The 13,335-nt window shown below is 46.2% G+C and overlaps 1 protein-coding gene across 1 annotated transcript in view; it reads right to left on the bottom strand.

Annotated features, from left to right (window-relative positions):
• RAB38 (RAB38, member RAS oncogene family) overlaps positions 1-12,587 on the bottom strand; it is a 61,261-nt gene extending 48,674 nt beyond the window's left edge. The window contains exon 1 of the mRNA XM_043452317.1: positions 12,070-12,587. Coding sequence (XP_043308252.1) covers positions 12,070-12,271 — 202 coding nt within the window. The 5' untranslated portion in view covers positions 12,272-12,587. The remainder of the gene's footprint in view (positions 1-12,069) is intronic.
• Between the last annotated feature and the right edge of the window lie 748 nt (positions 12,588-13,335).

Below are 13,335 nucleotides of genomic sequence, written 5' to 3'. Positions count from 1 at the left end.
TCCAAAGTAGAAAGGTCAAAAATAATAATAAATATTCCTTTAAAATAAATACTATGCATTTTCAAAATGCAACTTAATCCTTGATATGTGAAAACTATCACACTGTCATGTTACCCCACAGGAAATTGTAGAGCAGAGCAGTTAGAAAATAGCTGCTACTTCATAACCAGGAAAATCTCAGTTCATATCCCAGCACTACCTCTTACCTTCTACGTACCTTTTGAAGACTTTTGTGTGCTTTTCTGTTTTTTAGCCCTTGTAAGCCTAGATCTCTATGATTAGGTTAGTGACAGAACCTATAAGATCAGTTCCTTGTGAGCAGTAAATAAAATAATGCATAAAAAATGCACAGCACCATGCCTGACACCCAATAAATGGTGGTATTAATAATACCTTATATTACAAGGGGAAAACAGTCCTGTCAACAAGTAATTTAAATCATTTGTTGTCAAACTTCACCCTATAAATTAGGTTGAAATGTGTTTGAATCCCTCACACAATAGATAATTTCTTGATCTCCAATAGGCGGAGGTAGTATACAAGAAGCTAAGTTGTCCATTGTCCTTCCTGAGAGAGCACATTTACACAAGGCTGATGAGGAAGAAAGATTAAATAATGAATCAGGATAACACAAGACTACAAAACATAATAGTTCAGAGCAAAAAGTAATAATCCCGATTTCTCCCAGACATTTGAAATGATTGACTATCCTCTTCCTGAACTCGCTTGCCTTGGCATCCAAAACCTGCTTCTGCTTTATTCTCCTCCACGGTACTTTCTCTTTCTCCACATCTTGGCTAACTCCACAGTGATTTCATTAAGTCATGAGACAAATCATTGCAGCAAGCTCTTCTGAAAACCAGAATGGATATCTGGAGAGGTACAATAGAACTCTAATAAGTTGCTAAAAAGAGACAAGACAGGAGGGAGTGGAGCTGTGTTGATTCAAGGAAGGACGAGTGACCACTGGAAGGAGAATTAGGGAAGTGTTTGCACAGGTCCCTTTCAGGCGGGTGTTAAATATCAGATAGGGTTTGGGTATGTGGAGATAAAGGGAAGGGCACATGAATTAGTAAGAAGAACAGGAGGAGAGGTACGGAGGCAATAAATACGGAGTGTGATAAGGAAGAGGAAGGAGTCCATAAACATATTGAGCCTATAATGGAGCACTGGGGAAATTAAATCAGGCATGTCTTTCGAATCCAAACTGTGGGTGCGTTTGGTTTATCTCAACGCCATACCACCATCTTCTCTTCTTTATCGCTTTATTGTGAACTCTCAAAGCTGAGCACCTACTAAATTCATTTATTCATGTGCCCCAGGACTAAGACAATGCCAAAACATCCGGTGTTTAAAAAGAATTTTTTAATTCCTCACATCTCATCCCTAACAAACCAGAGAAGCCATCATTCTTGTTCCAGTTCTACCTCTGGCTAGCTCTCTGAGCCTGAGAAATCAATAGGAACCCCCTTTCAGAGCACAGCTTCCTCAACTGTAAAATGCAGGACTTGTTTTGATGACCCACAGGTTTTAACTCTGTGAAAATTACCTTTATTACTTCAATTAATCTATCCAAAAATCATAAAGGGAAAATACAGCTTTGTCATTTGACCTCCAAATGAATGACGTTTCACTTTGAGTCAGGAAGGTTTTGTTGAATGAAGAAGCACAGTTCTTAGGAAAGCTCTTTAAGGTCTCTCCCTAGTTTTTATGGTGAAAAATAAAGTGGAATGCCACCTTAAGAAAAATGATTGCTGTACTTATCAATTCTAGAAGGCAAGCATTTTTCTGTTAGTGTTCAGAAAATTAAAGTCTTTGAAGCATGAAAAACTTTTGTTTGTAAACAAAAAGTTTCTTTTGTTTATTGAAGAAATGTTTACAGCAATGATGAAATAGTGACTGAAACTTTTTATTGAATAAAACTCACTAAACACAGACTAGAACCAAGCTCTAGGGTTACAATTGGGAAGAAAAAGCATCTCAATGCAGTGTTAGAGGACTTCTAATCTGGGGTAAGCATGGGATATTATGGGAGCAGATAAACAGTATTTTCCTCAGTCACCTGGACTCAAAAGAGACTTCCTGAAGGAAGTGAGACGGGTGAATGACAAGAGGCCTATAGGAGCTCTTTAAGAAAAGAAAGGGGAAAGTGTAGTTAGCCAGAGATGACTGTACGGGCCACAGTATAAGGGGAACGGTGGTTGAGCTGAAGCCACAGTAAGATATCCAGAATGGTCAAGAATCACAGGGACAGGAGATGGGACTAGGATGGGTAACAGTGACCAGATCAAGAAAGGCCTTGAACTTCATGCGAAAATGCTTAGTCTCTCGTTCGGAAAGTGATGAGGACCCACTGAAGGATGCCACACTGGAGAACCCCTCACTGGAGCCAGAAACCGGGTTAAGAAGCTTCACCTCGTGGACTGCAAGCTGATGGGTGGGAAAGCTGGAGGAAGGCATGAGCTTTAGTGCAACGCTGCAGTGGTTCAGACGAGTTGTGAGGAAGACATGGCTACTGAAAGGAGGGGTAAGAGAGAGCTATTTTCTAAGACAGAAAAGATAGGACAGGATTAATACCTGAGAATAGAGAACTAAAGGGAGCGGGGAATGGTGAAGTTTAAACCCTGAGGTATTTTCAGAGAGTAATTTAAGATCATATAACTGCTCAAGCAAGCTCTCAAACAACTGGAAAAAGTTAGTGGAATTCAATAATTTGGACTTCCAGGCTAGAGTCTCAGACTTGACCTTGTCAAGTTGATGGAGACTACTCTAGTATCCCCACCTAGAAGATGAGGATCTTCCCTTCACAGAATAAACCTATTTCCACCCAAGGAGCAGTAGGGCCACCATATCCATCTGGGAAGGTCCATCCCAGAATCAAAGAGAATGCAATGTTAAAAAGATTATCAATGGGTTGAAAGCTTTGCAGGGTTTTCCAAAGTTAATTCTCAAGAAGAGGGAGCAACCAAGTCTAAACATACCACAAGACAACTCTCCTCAAAATTTTTCAGTTGAGCAATGACTGTAGTATCAACCCCACTGGCCATTTAACACCAAACCCACTTTTACTGAGCACCTACAGCATACCAGGCACATGTTCTACCTACCCTTGGCCCAGGCTCCTCACCTATAAAACTGGAAATGAAATTACCTATTTGCCAGAATCATGGTTCTGTTTAAACTGCAAAGATTTACTCTGATAAATTGATAAATGTACAGAATGATCACTCTTAACCACTGGCAGAGCAAATGCACCCTTTCATAATTTGTCTGCTGTTGCCTCTCACCACCTCCCTCCTACCCACAGCCCTCTCCTCCAACCATGGCAATGGCAGGGGCCATGATTTGACTTTCTTTAGCACCTGACATTTCTCCTTCAGAGACTTATCAGAACAGTCAGTAACCATCTCCATGATTATATTTAAATAACTTTATGTCCCCTGTGGAATATCAGATTCCATACCAATGCCTATTTCATTCCCTCCTAAAAACCCTGTGCTTATCAAATGAATGAACAAATTTTCCCAGGCAGGATCTTATACTTCTCAAATTCTCATATTGTAAAATGACTTTTAAAGTAAACACATTAAAATAAAACAAAATACTTAAGTATCATTTTGACCCTCACAGAGGGTAATTGTGTTCTGACAAGTCCACAGTGAGACAGATCCCGGGTTTCCTTTTGATCAGGTCAGGCCTCAAGGACTCCACTCACTTCTGACCCCATTAACTTCTCCCTCAACAGCTCTAAATTTAGAATCTGTCCTCTTTCTAGTCATCATCTTTCCAATCATCTCATCCCAAGGACTTTAGTTCCTTTCACCATGATGTTTATAATCTGCAGGCAATGAAGACCCACAAAGCGATATTCTGGGAAGATAAACTTGACCTTAGTCCACACAAGAGCCGGAGGAAGGGGAGGCTAGAACTAGCCAGGCGGTTATAATAGCAGGACAGGCAGTAACAGCGCTGGCCCCGGAGAGGCATAATCACCATCTGACCTGGAGAGGGAGAGCATGTAAAGCTCAGAAGAGAAGGAGAAAAGATGGCAGGGGCCTCAGGTCTTAGTGACTGAGTGAAAAGCAGTATAGTTCAGTACACTAAGAAGATCAGTACGTGGAGAGATATATCTGGCTAAGATTTACAAAGACATCATTTACTACTTTCATTAAGAGGGGTGACATCTATATTCTTTGCTGTTGTATTGTTTTTTCTTTTATACTTTCCATATTTGCTACACTGAGCATATATTACTTTATTACTAGAGAAAACAAGCCATCTTGCCTTTTTATGCAACTTGGCTATGACATATTGATCTTGCAATATATATGAGATATCATAAAGGCAATGTCCAGTAGGAAGATGAAACTGTAGGTCTGAAGCTCATGAGAAGGCAAGGTTATAAGCACAGTTTGGGAGTCATCAGCACAGAGTTTAAAGCCACAGGAATGCATGAGTTCCTCAGGAGACAGAATTAAAAAGGGCCAGAGGATGAACTTTTGTCTCAAGGTGTGTGGCCTTGAAGTCCCTCCCAGGGAGTCACTGGTGCTTGGAAAGAGCTCAGGAAATCACCCTCGCCAGAGGCTTTGTTTAGTCTGATCAGGCTTAATCTCAGAGCAAGGAAGGAAGTGGCGAGGACAGGACCCCTTCTGTATCACCAGAGAATGGAGTCATGTTTACCAACACAATTTACCCACCATTACAGTGTATTTGCTCTCACGCTATTGTGCCCACTAAACCATGAACTTGTTAAGGTCTTGTTCAAGTCTTTATTCTTGTTTCCCCACCCAGCACAGTGCCTAACACACACACGTGTGTGTGTGTGCATGTGTGTGTGTATTATTCTGACTCTTTTTGACCCCATGTGCTAGAGCCCGCCAGGCTCCTCTGTCCATGGGATTCTCCAGGCAAGAATACTGGAGTGGCTTGCCATGCCCTCCTCCAGGGGGTCTTCCTGACCCAGGGATGGAACTCGGATCTCCTGCATTGCAGGCAGATTCTTCACTGTCTGTGCCACCAGGGAAGCACCAGGCATTTAGTAGACACGTTCGCAGAAGAAATCAAACACACACATAGGAGCTGCTCCCCACATTCCCTCCTCTCAAGCATTTTAGCTCTCCTCAGTCAGGCTGCTCTGTGCCCACTGTCAGAACCAGTCCTCTAAAGCCTAGATTAGAGAACGTGTCCCACAGGCCTAACGCCCATGTGTCTGTGATGCCCAGAGAGTCTGACGACCTCCTTGTAAGAAGCCCTGAGGTGTGTTCCCCACCCAGCCCTCACCTCATGTCGAAAGTTCACTGTTCTGTTCAATGTACATATTATTTACTTGTAAGCACATACCACGTGAACCCACATGGTATTTAGAAACTCTGTAATTAGCCAGGCTAGAAACAAGACAATAATTGCCCACTAGAACATGGCCCAGACTTGCCATGCATTTTTATTTTTTTGCCTGACACGGTGGTTGCCAAATTTAGCACTCTCTACATTTTCAGATCCATCGCATTAATATTTAAGACACTTCTTCTAAAACTTCCTGGAGAATTTGTCTTTTAGAAAGAGATATACAAGGGCTTCCCTGGTGGCTCAGTAGTAAAGAATCCACTTGCCAATGTAGGAGCCATGGGTTCAATCCCTGATCCGGGAAGATCCCACATGCCGCAGGACCACTAGGCCCGGGGGCCACAGCTATCGAGGCTGAGCTCCAGGCCCCGGGGCCACAACCACTAAAGCCCTCTGCCCTGGAACCTGGCCCCCCAAGAGAGGCCACCACGGTGGCCCATGCCCCGCAAGCAGAGCGTAGCCTCTGCTCACCACAGCTAGTGAAGAGCCTGCACAGCAGCCAATAAATAATTTAAAAAAAAAAGATATTGAAGAGAAAGTGAAGTCACTCAGTCGCGTCTAACTCTTTGTGACCCCATAGACTGTAGCCCACCAGGCTCCTCTGTCCATGGGATTCTCCAGGCAAGAATACTGGAGTGGGTTGCCATTTCCTTCTCCAGGAGATCTTCCCAACCCAGGAATTGAACCCAGATCTTCCCAACCCAGGGATTGAACCGGGATTTCCCGCATTGCTGGCAGACGCTTTACCGTCTGAGCCACCAGGGAAGTCTCAGTTGAAGTCTCTGTTGAAGAGATGTCAAGTCCCAAACCCTTCCCTCAGTTGAATTTTACAATGTGGAAGCACTTTGCAGACACTGAAATGAGAGGGCACGGTGACCCAGATGACTCTCAGGGCTACCGGGGCTCTGGGCTCTGGCCTCTAGACCGGGGCTACCTCCCACTGCTCCTCTGCCTGTCGGACAATTTGTGTCCTCCAGGGCTCCGTCACATGGCTTAGGTGGACAGATATGCCCTGCGGGGAAATATTTTTCCTACGTGTTGGATTTTAACTATTTAGGGGAATGTATTACTTAGGAGAGTCTTGCCTTGAAACTTTCACATGGGAGAGAAGGATTCTCTACATCACCTGCCAACTTTATTTTCTACTGTATTTGTTAAATCTGGAATAGAGTTTTCCGATGACCCACAGATCTGGTCATTTTTCTCAAATATATGCATCAAAGATGGAGTTAAACAGACCTGCTGTTCCTGCTCTCCTCTGCTACATGAGAGCTCTTGTGATCTTGGGTGTCTGACTCTTGATCTAATATAAAATAGGTTTGATACCACCTGCTCTGTCTATACCCTCCTGCTGAGAACAAGCAGGAAAATGTATGTGAAAGAAGTTTGCAATAACAGTTAAAAAAACGAGAGTAATAGCTAACATTCAGGCACAGCTTTATACGAATTAACCCATCTCATTCTTTTAATTCTAAGATGCAAGGTTTGCCGTTGTCCCCAAGTTTTAGACAGGAAACCAAGGCACAGAAATTAAGTAACTTGCACAAGTCACAAAGCTAGTAAGTAAAGTTGGAATAAGCTGTTACATACTAACTGGGCATGTTAATACTGGAGTGGGTTGCCATGCCCTCCTCCAAGAAATCTTCCCAACCCAGGGATCAAACCCAGGTCTCACACTTTGCAGGTGGATTCTTCACCATCTGAGCCACCAAGAAAGCCCATGAATACTGGAGTAGGTAACCTATGCCTGCTCCGGGGGATCTTCCTGACTCAGGAATTGAACCAGGGTCTCCTGCATTGCAGGCAGATTCTTTACCAGCTGAGCTACCAGGGAAGCAGCTGGGCACAGTGAGACCATATCAGAGCTGAAAGAACAAGAGACGCTGCATGCAGGAGACATCACAGGAAAACAGTTGTCATTTTAAACATGGGGACTGAGATCCAGCAAGGTTTCATGATTTGCCCAATGTCAAGTATTACAGTTTTAGAATATCTATAATTTATATTTACTAGACTACATCTGAAGTATTATATTTCTGAATTGCAGGAAGTAGAGCAAAACTATTAGGAACCTAGGTGCTAGATTCAATGACCAAGTTTTAAGTTCCAGCACTACCACTTAACCAGATATTTTACTGGGAAATTAAAAATGATGGATGCACAGATAATTGTAAGAATAAGTGTCTAAAAGATGTTAGCTACTATTACTATCACTGTCCTAAGTCCAGTACCTGGTTCCCAAAGCACAGCAAGACTTGTAGACAAAATTGTGTTGTTCTCGTTGAAAGTGCTAATGGAGTCATCAAAGTGATCAATACAATACCTCAGATGTGTTCTAACAAATATATCATTAATTATGGACTGTAAATTATGGATATTCTAAAGGTGTAATTCTTGACATTGGGCAAATCGTGAAGCTTTGCTGGATCTCAGCTGCTCGTCTTTCCACTGGCAATTGTTTGCTTTTCCTGTGATACCACATGTTCACACGATGGTGCCTCTTGCAGCCTCTATCTGCTCTAACACGGTCTCTCTGTGCCCACTCAGTACCGAGCAGCTTATTCCCACTTTGCTTACTAGCTTTGAGACTTGTGCAAGTTACTTAATGGAATAGTCAAAGCATCAGGTTTTGGAGAGGAGTAGCAAAGGAGAGTCTCAAGGGTGAATGTTTTCTTTTTTTTGATTATAAAATGAGAACACCCTGTAACTAAGAATCAAATTTTCAGAAATAGATTTTCTTTCATTTTTTGAAACTAGTGCTTTTGTAACTGGGTGGAAATTCTGACTCTGAGTGTGTGTGTGTTTTTATTAATTTGTACTTATTTATTTATTTATGACTGTGGTCTTTGTTCCCGCTTGGGCTTCCCTCTAGCTTTCATGAGCGAGGGCTTCTCACTATGGCGTCTTCTCTTGTTGCAGAGCCTGGGCTCCAGGGAGCGTGGGCTTCAGTATCTGGGGCACGAGGCCTCAGCAGCTGTGGCTCCGGGCTCCAGAGCACAGGCTCAGTCATCCAGCACACAGGCTTGAGCTCCACCACATGTGGGATCTTCTCAGATCAGGGATCGAATCCATGTCTCGGGAGGATTGCAGGCTGATTCTTTACCACTGAGCCATAAGGGAAGCCCAGAAATAGATTTCTGTTCCATTTCTTTCCATTCTCTGCACTGTGGTACCATCCAAAAACATATTAGCAATACAGGAAAGAAGGCAAGGATAATCTATCTACTAAATAAGCCATGCCCTTAAAGAGGAATTGGGTATAACCCCAGTGGGTCAACTGTGCACCAGGCCCTCACAGGACTATGGTTATAAAGAGCGTGGCTTGATTCTAAATCAAACAGATCTGAGTCAAATTCAGCTCTTCCACTTATTAGCTAGGTGGCCTTGGGCAAAATTACTTAATTTCCCTGACTCTATCAAGAGTTTCCAAACCCAGAGCTAACTCAGATGCTCTTCTATGGTGGAATCACTGGGATTCAGAGTCCTCTATGGGGTTTGTGGGATTCATCTCAGTGATTTCAAGGTCTACTTCGCAAATTCCTAAAAGGTACTTTCTGCAGTCTTTTTCAGAAGCAGACTGGCCAGTCTAAGTGACCACAAGACAAAGATCACGGGAATTAGTTGAACAAATAGGACCCGACTTGGCCCTGAACCAAATGGATATTAAAAGTCTAATTGAGCAAAAGATTCCTTTGATAGCAGATTCCTCTGATATCCTGTCAGGACAGGGCATGTTTCCTCTATCTCATCAACACCTGTAGCAAGCTCAAAGTGAGTATCACTACCCGTGCCTATAAGACACACGCCAGAAGTGAGCAGCAAGGAGACAGCATTCCCCACGGTTGGACCGACAGGCAGATCTAAAGACGCTCTAAGATACACTTAGCTGATGGGGTCTGACTGGGCCGCTGCGGCTGGGTTCCATACGCACTCACTCTTCACAGGACTAGCTATGGAGCTTGAAACATGTCCATTCTACACTCCAATCATCCTCCCCCACAAGGGCCCAGCTCCCCCCCAACCAGCTTTGCCTGCTGCTCAACTTCAAAGCCGGCTTCCTGGGTAGCTCAGTTGGTTAAAGAGTCTGCCTGCAATGTACGGGGCCCCAGTTTGATCATTGGGTCAGGAAAATCCCATGCAGAAGGAAATGGCTACCTACTCCAGTATTCTTGCCTGGTCCCATGGACAGATGAGCCTGCTGGGCTGTGGTCCGTGGCATTGCAAAGATTCGGACACGACTGAGTGACTAAACCACCACCACCAAGAACTTCAAACCCAGCCCACAGGGCTCTTTGGGCTGGAGGCTGACAATGACAGGTTAGCATTAAACATCAAAGCTCTGGGAAAAATAAACTTCCCTACAGAGATGGTGCACACCACCATATCTACAGAACTGACTTTCCGAGGCTCCTTGCATTTCTTATATACACAGACTTCTGTGACTATAACCTCCATGGCAACTTCAGAACTGAAGGAGGTATTTCTAAGCTTGGGAATGGAATTGCTCAAGACAGCATGTTGTAATATGGATAAAGCTGGGAAATGGTGCTGGGTGTTTTAGAACAGGTTATATTCGTTTATCAGGAATTATCATTTAATAAGATCTAATTAGTACATTTATATCATGTCCTTCTTGCCTAGCATTTACATGTATTCAAAAAACAAAAAGTAGCTACTATAGCAACAATTCCTGCAGTTCTCCTAGGGAGTAAGTACTAATGGGTTCAGTCAGCATTTGTTGGTTTTCATCTCGTTTTCTCCTTTGTTGGGAGACAGCATTCTATTTACAGATAAGGAACGGAGACTAGGAAGTTAGGAAACTTACTTAAAATTGCTCAAGACATACGGGGTGAAACAAGGATTCAGATGGAAGCATTTGGACTGGAATTTAGGCTCTTCATCTCTATACCCTAGCATACTCAGGACACTGAGACTCACAGACATTATGTAACACGTCTGAGGTCATATCCTTATTTGCTTTTCACATTAAAAATTAAATTACAGCTACACCCCTGTTCAAAGAGTAAGCTAATTCTAAACCTGGGTCCTAGAGATGTCAATGCAACACCAGAGCTCCTGGACACTGAACGCAGCAGAGCAAAGTGCCCAGACTCAGATGATTTTCTAGGTATAGAGCCCAATCAGATGGCGGCCAATGGCATCTTCTGGTCTCTGTTAATCCCTGAGCTACCAGAGCAGTTAACAAGGACACTGAAGGCATGAAGCTGTTCACCTGCGAAGACTTTTATCATCAGGCCTGACAGCTCCTGATTAAAGAGGCACTGGAATCCCCAGAATGAGAAATGCCCTTCACAAAACTTCCCACATGTGTTGTCGCTTCAAGCCATGATAAAGCTTCCAGTCAAAAGCACCTGCTAAAATGAACCTATTTTCTGAAAGAGAAGTGGCTGGTTTGGGTCCAGCACTTGTAAAGGTTCCTAGTGCCACAGACTATGAAATAGACCGAGGTGAAGTGCTTTGATTGTTTGAAGGGGTTCACAAGGAATCCCTGGGGCCTGAAAATTTCTGAGCAGGAGGGTCCCCAAGTTGTCATGGTCTGACTGCTTGCCAACTTAACGGGGAAGTGGCTGAGCTGAAGGGGCTTGTGGGGAGCAAGTTGGTGAGCAGCAAGCCGGATCCGCAGTGAGGGGTTGGACACGCCACAGTCTGGGTCCAGGGACTCTTTGCACCTCCACCTTAGACTAACGCCCCAACTCCTGGTACAAACCCTGGGAATCAAATTCTGATTTCAAACATTGTAAGAGGCTCCTCGTTTCCCAGACCTCTCAGTGAAAACTTTAGGAACAGATCAAGAACTCTGTGGCGAATGTCATAGAAAGGGGCTGCCCTGGTGCCTCACACGGTAAGAAATCCGCCCGCAATACAAGAGACCTGCCTTCCATCCCTGTGTTGGGAAGATCCCCTGGAGAAGGGAATGGTTACCCGCCCCTATATTCTTGCCTGGAGAATTCCATGGACAGAAGAGCCTGGCGGGCTGGAGTCCATGGGGTCGCAAAGAATAGACCCTTAGACAAAAGTGACCCTAACAGGAATATATATACTCCATCTCCTTTTCATAGACGAGAGAGACAGACGGACAAGCAGAAACAGTGAGAGATTCACCCGCAATGCAGACACAGAAAGGTCCTTGGCTTTCTCAAAGCAGAGAACCTCCAGCTTTCTTGACTGAATGGTAGAAAAGGGGGTGTCGAAAGTTGGAATAAAGGGAGCAGTTAGGAACAGGAATTGGGAAACGCCTCTAGTCCGGAACTCTCCAGGTTCCCGCTGTGAGCCGGTCTAGGGGCTTCCCCTCGGGGGTCCCGGCACCGGGCTGGGAAGGGCGGGACGCTTCGGGCGGCATCACCCGCAGGACTGCCGGTGCCCGGAAAGTGAGCTGGGGACCCAGAACCGAGTGCAATTCCGGAGGGTCTCCCTCTGGGTCCCGGGGAGGCCCGCGCTGAGCCCAGAGATCCCAGGGGACGCTGTGGGAGGGAGAGAAAGCAGCCGCCGCAAAGCGCCAGGGAACGCACGTGAAGTTGCCGCGCGCTAGAAAGAAACTTTTTTTGTTTCTTCTGAAACGCAAGTTTGCAGTCCACCCCGAAAAGTCTCTCGCGGCGCAGCGCCGGGGAGGTAGACCCGGGTCTCCGCGGGGCCGCGAGCCGCTGCCCTGGCCCGGGAGATGGTCTGCGAGGTGCCCCCGCCCCAGTTCCCGGCCCCGGGGCTCACCGGCGATGTCCCAGAGCTGCAGGCGCACCACGGTCTCCGGGTCCCAGTGGAGCACCTTGAGCGCGAAGTCCACGCCGATGGTGGCCCGGTAGTGCGAGGAGAAGTTCTGGTGCACGTAGCGCTTGATGATGCTGGTCTTGCCCACGCCCAGGTCGCCGATCACCAGCAGCTTGTAGAGGTGCTCCTTGTGCGGGACCTGCATGGTGGCGGCCCGCCCGCCGCGCGGTGCCTGCTGCGGACCCGGGAAGCGCCGCCGGGGGCCGGGCCGGAGAGACTCCCGGAGCGCAAGTGCTGGCGCGAGGCGGCGGCGGGGCGGGACGCGGGCGAGGGCGGAACTCCTCCCCGGCCGCTGCAGAAACGCCCAGACGCGAGCCCCGCGGGCTGACCTCCCTGCCCACCCCGCCCGCGCGGCTCGGGGGGAGACCCGAGCGATTCCTGGGCCAGGGAGACTGGGGAGGCTTACGCGCAGATGCCCTTTTGCAGAGGTTATTCGTTACAGCCCCTGACAGTTTCCGAAGTACTTTCTCGCCTGTGATCTTGGCCACAAAAGCTGGAGGTGTGGGTTTCAGTTTTCAGGTTTGGCAAGTCAGAGTGTCTAAAAAGTTAAGTGAATTGCGGGGAGACGGTCGGTAACCGGTCTGGCTGAACACAGGACTCTTGAGGTCGTGGGCTGCGCCACGGCCCCGCAGGGTAGAGAGAGTTTGGAGGCGAGGCAACGAGTAAAACAGTTTCAGGAGGCCCGCCAGCTGGGTTTGGGTCCGGCACTCCTGATTTTCCAGGTGAGTGACCTCACACTAGTCATCTGAGCTGCCCCAGCCTCTTCCTCCGTGACCTGGTAATGGTAATCCTTTGATGCACCAGCTTGGGAGTGTGAATGCTGAGCGCCTTCACACCTATTCAACTATTAATGGTCTGAAATGAAGTGAAAGTCGCTTAGTCGTGTCCAGCTCTGTGCAACCCCATGGCCAGAATGCTGGAGTGGGTAGCCTTTCCCTTCTCCAGGGGATCTTCCCAACCCAGGGATTGAACCCAGGTCTACCACATTGCAGGCAGATTCGTCACCAGCTGAGCCACAGGGGAAGCCCAATTAATGGTCTAACCAGGAGGATAGTTGGGCTGTAAGTGCTGAGGGCATCCATGGCTTAGTTTCCTCCTCTCCTCTACTAAAAGCTCTGAGCAGCATTGAAAGACAATTTAGACAACTGGTCAGATTATGTTACATGATAATAAGAGCAAGCATTGATCCAGCACTTGCTATGTGCCAGG

Source organism: Cervus canadensis, chromosome 29 (assembly GCF_019320065.1).
Source record: "Cervus canadensis isolate Bull #8, Minnesota chromosome 29, ASM1932006v1, whole genome shotgun sequence".
In the NCBI taxonomy this organism is placed as follows: domain Eukaryota; kingdom Metazoa; phylum Chordata; class Mammalia; order Artiodactyla; family Cervidae; genus Cervus; species Cervus canadensis.
The sequence above is the reverse complement of the archived record's forward strand: the minus strand, read 5'-3'. Positions and strand labels throughout refer to the sequence as shown.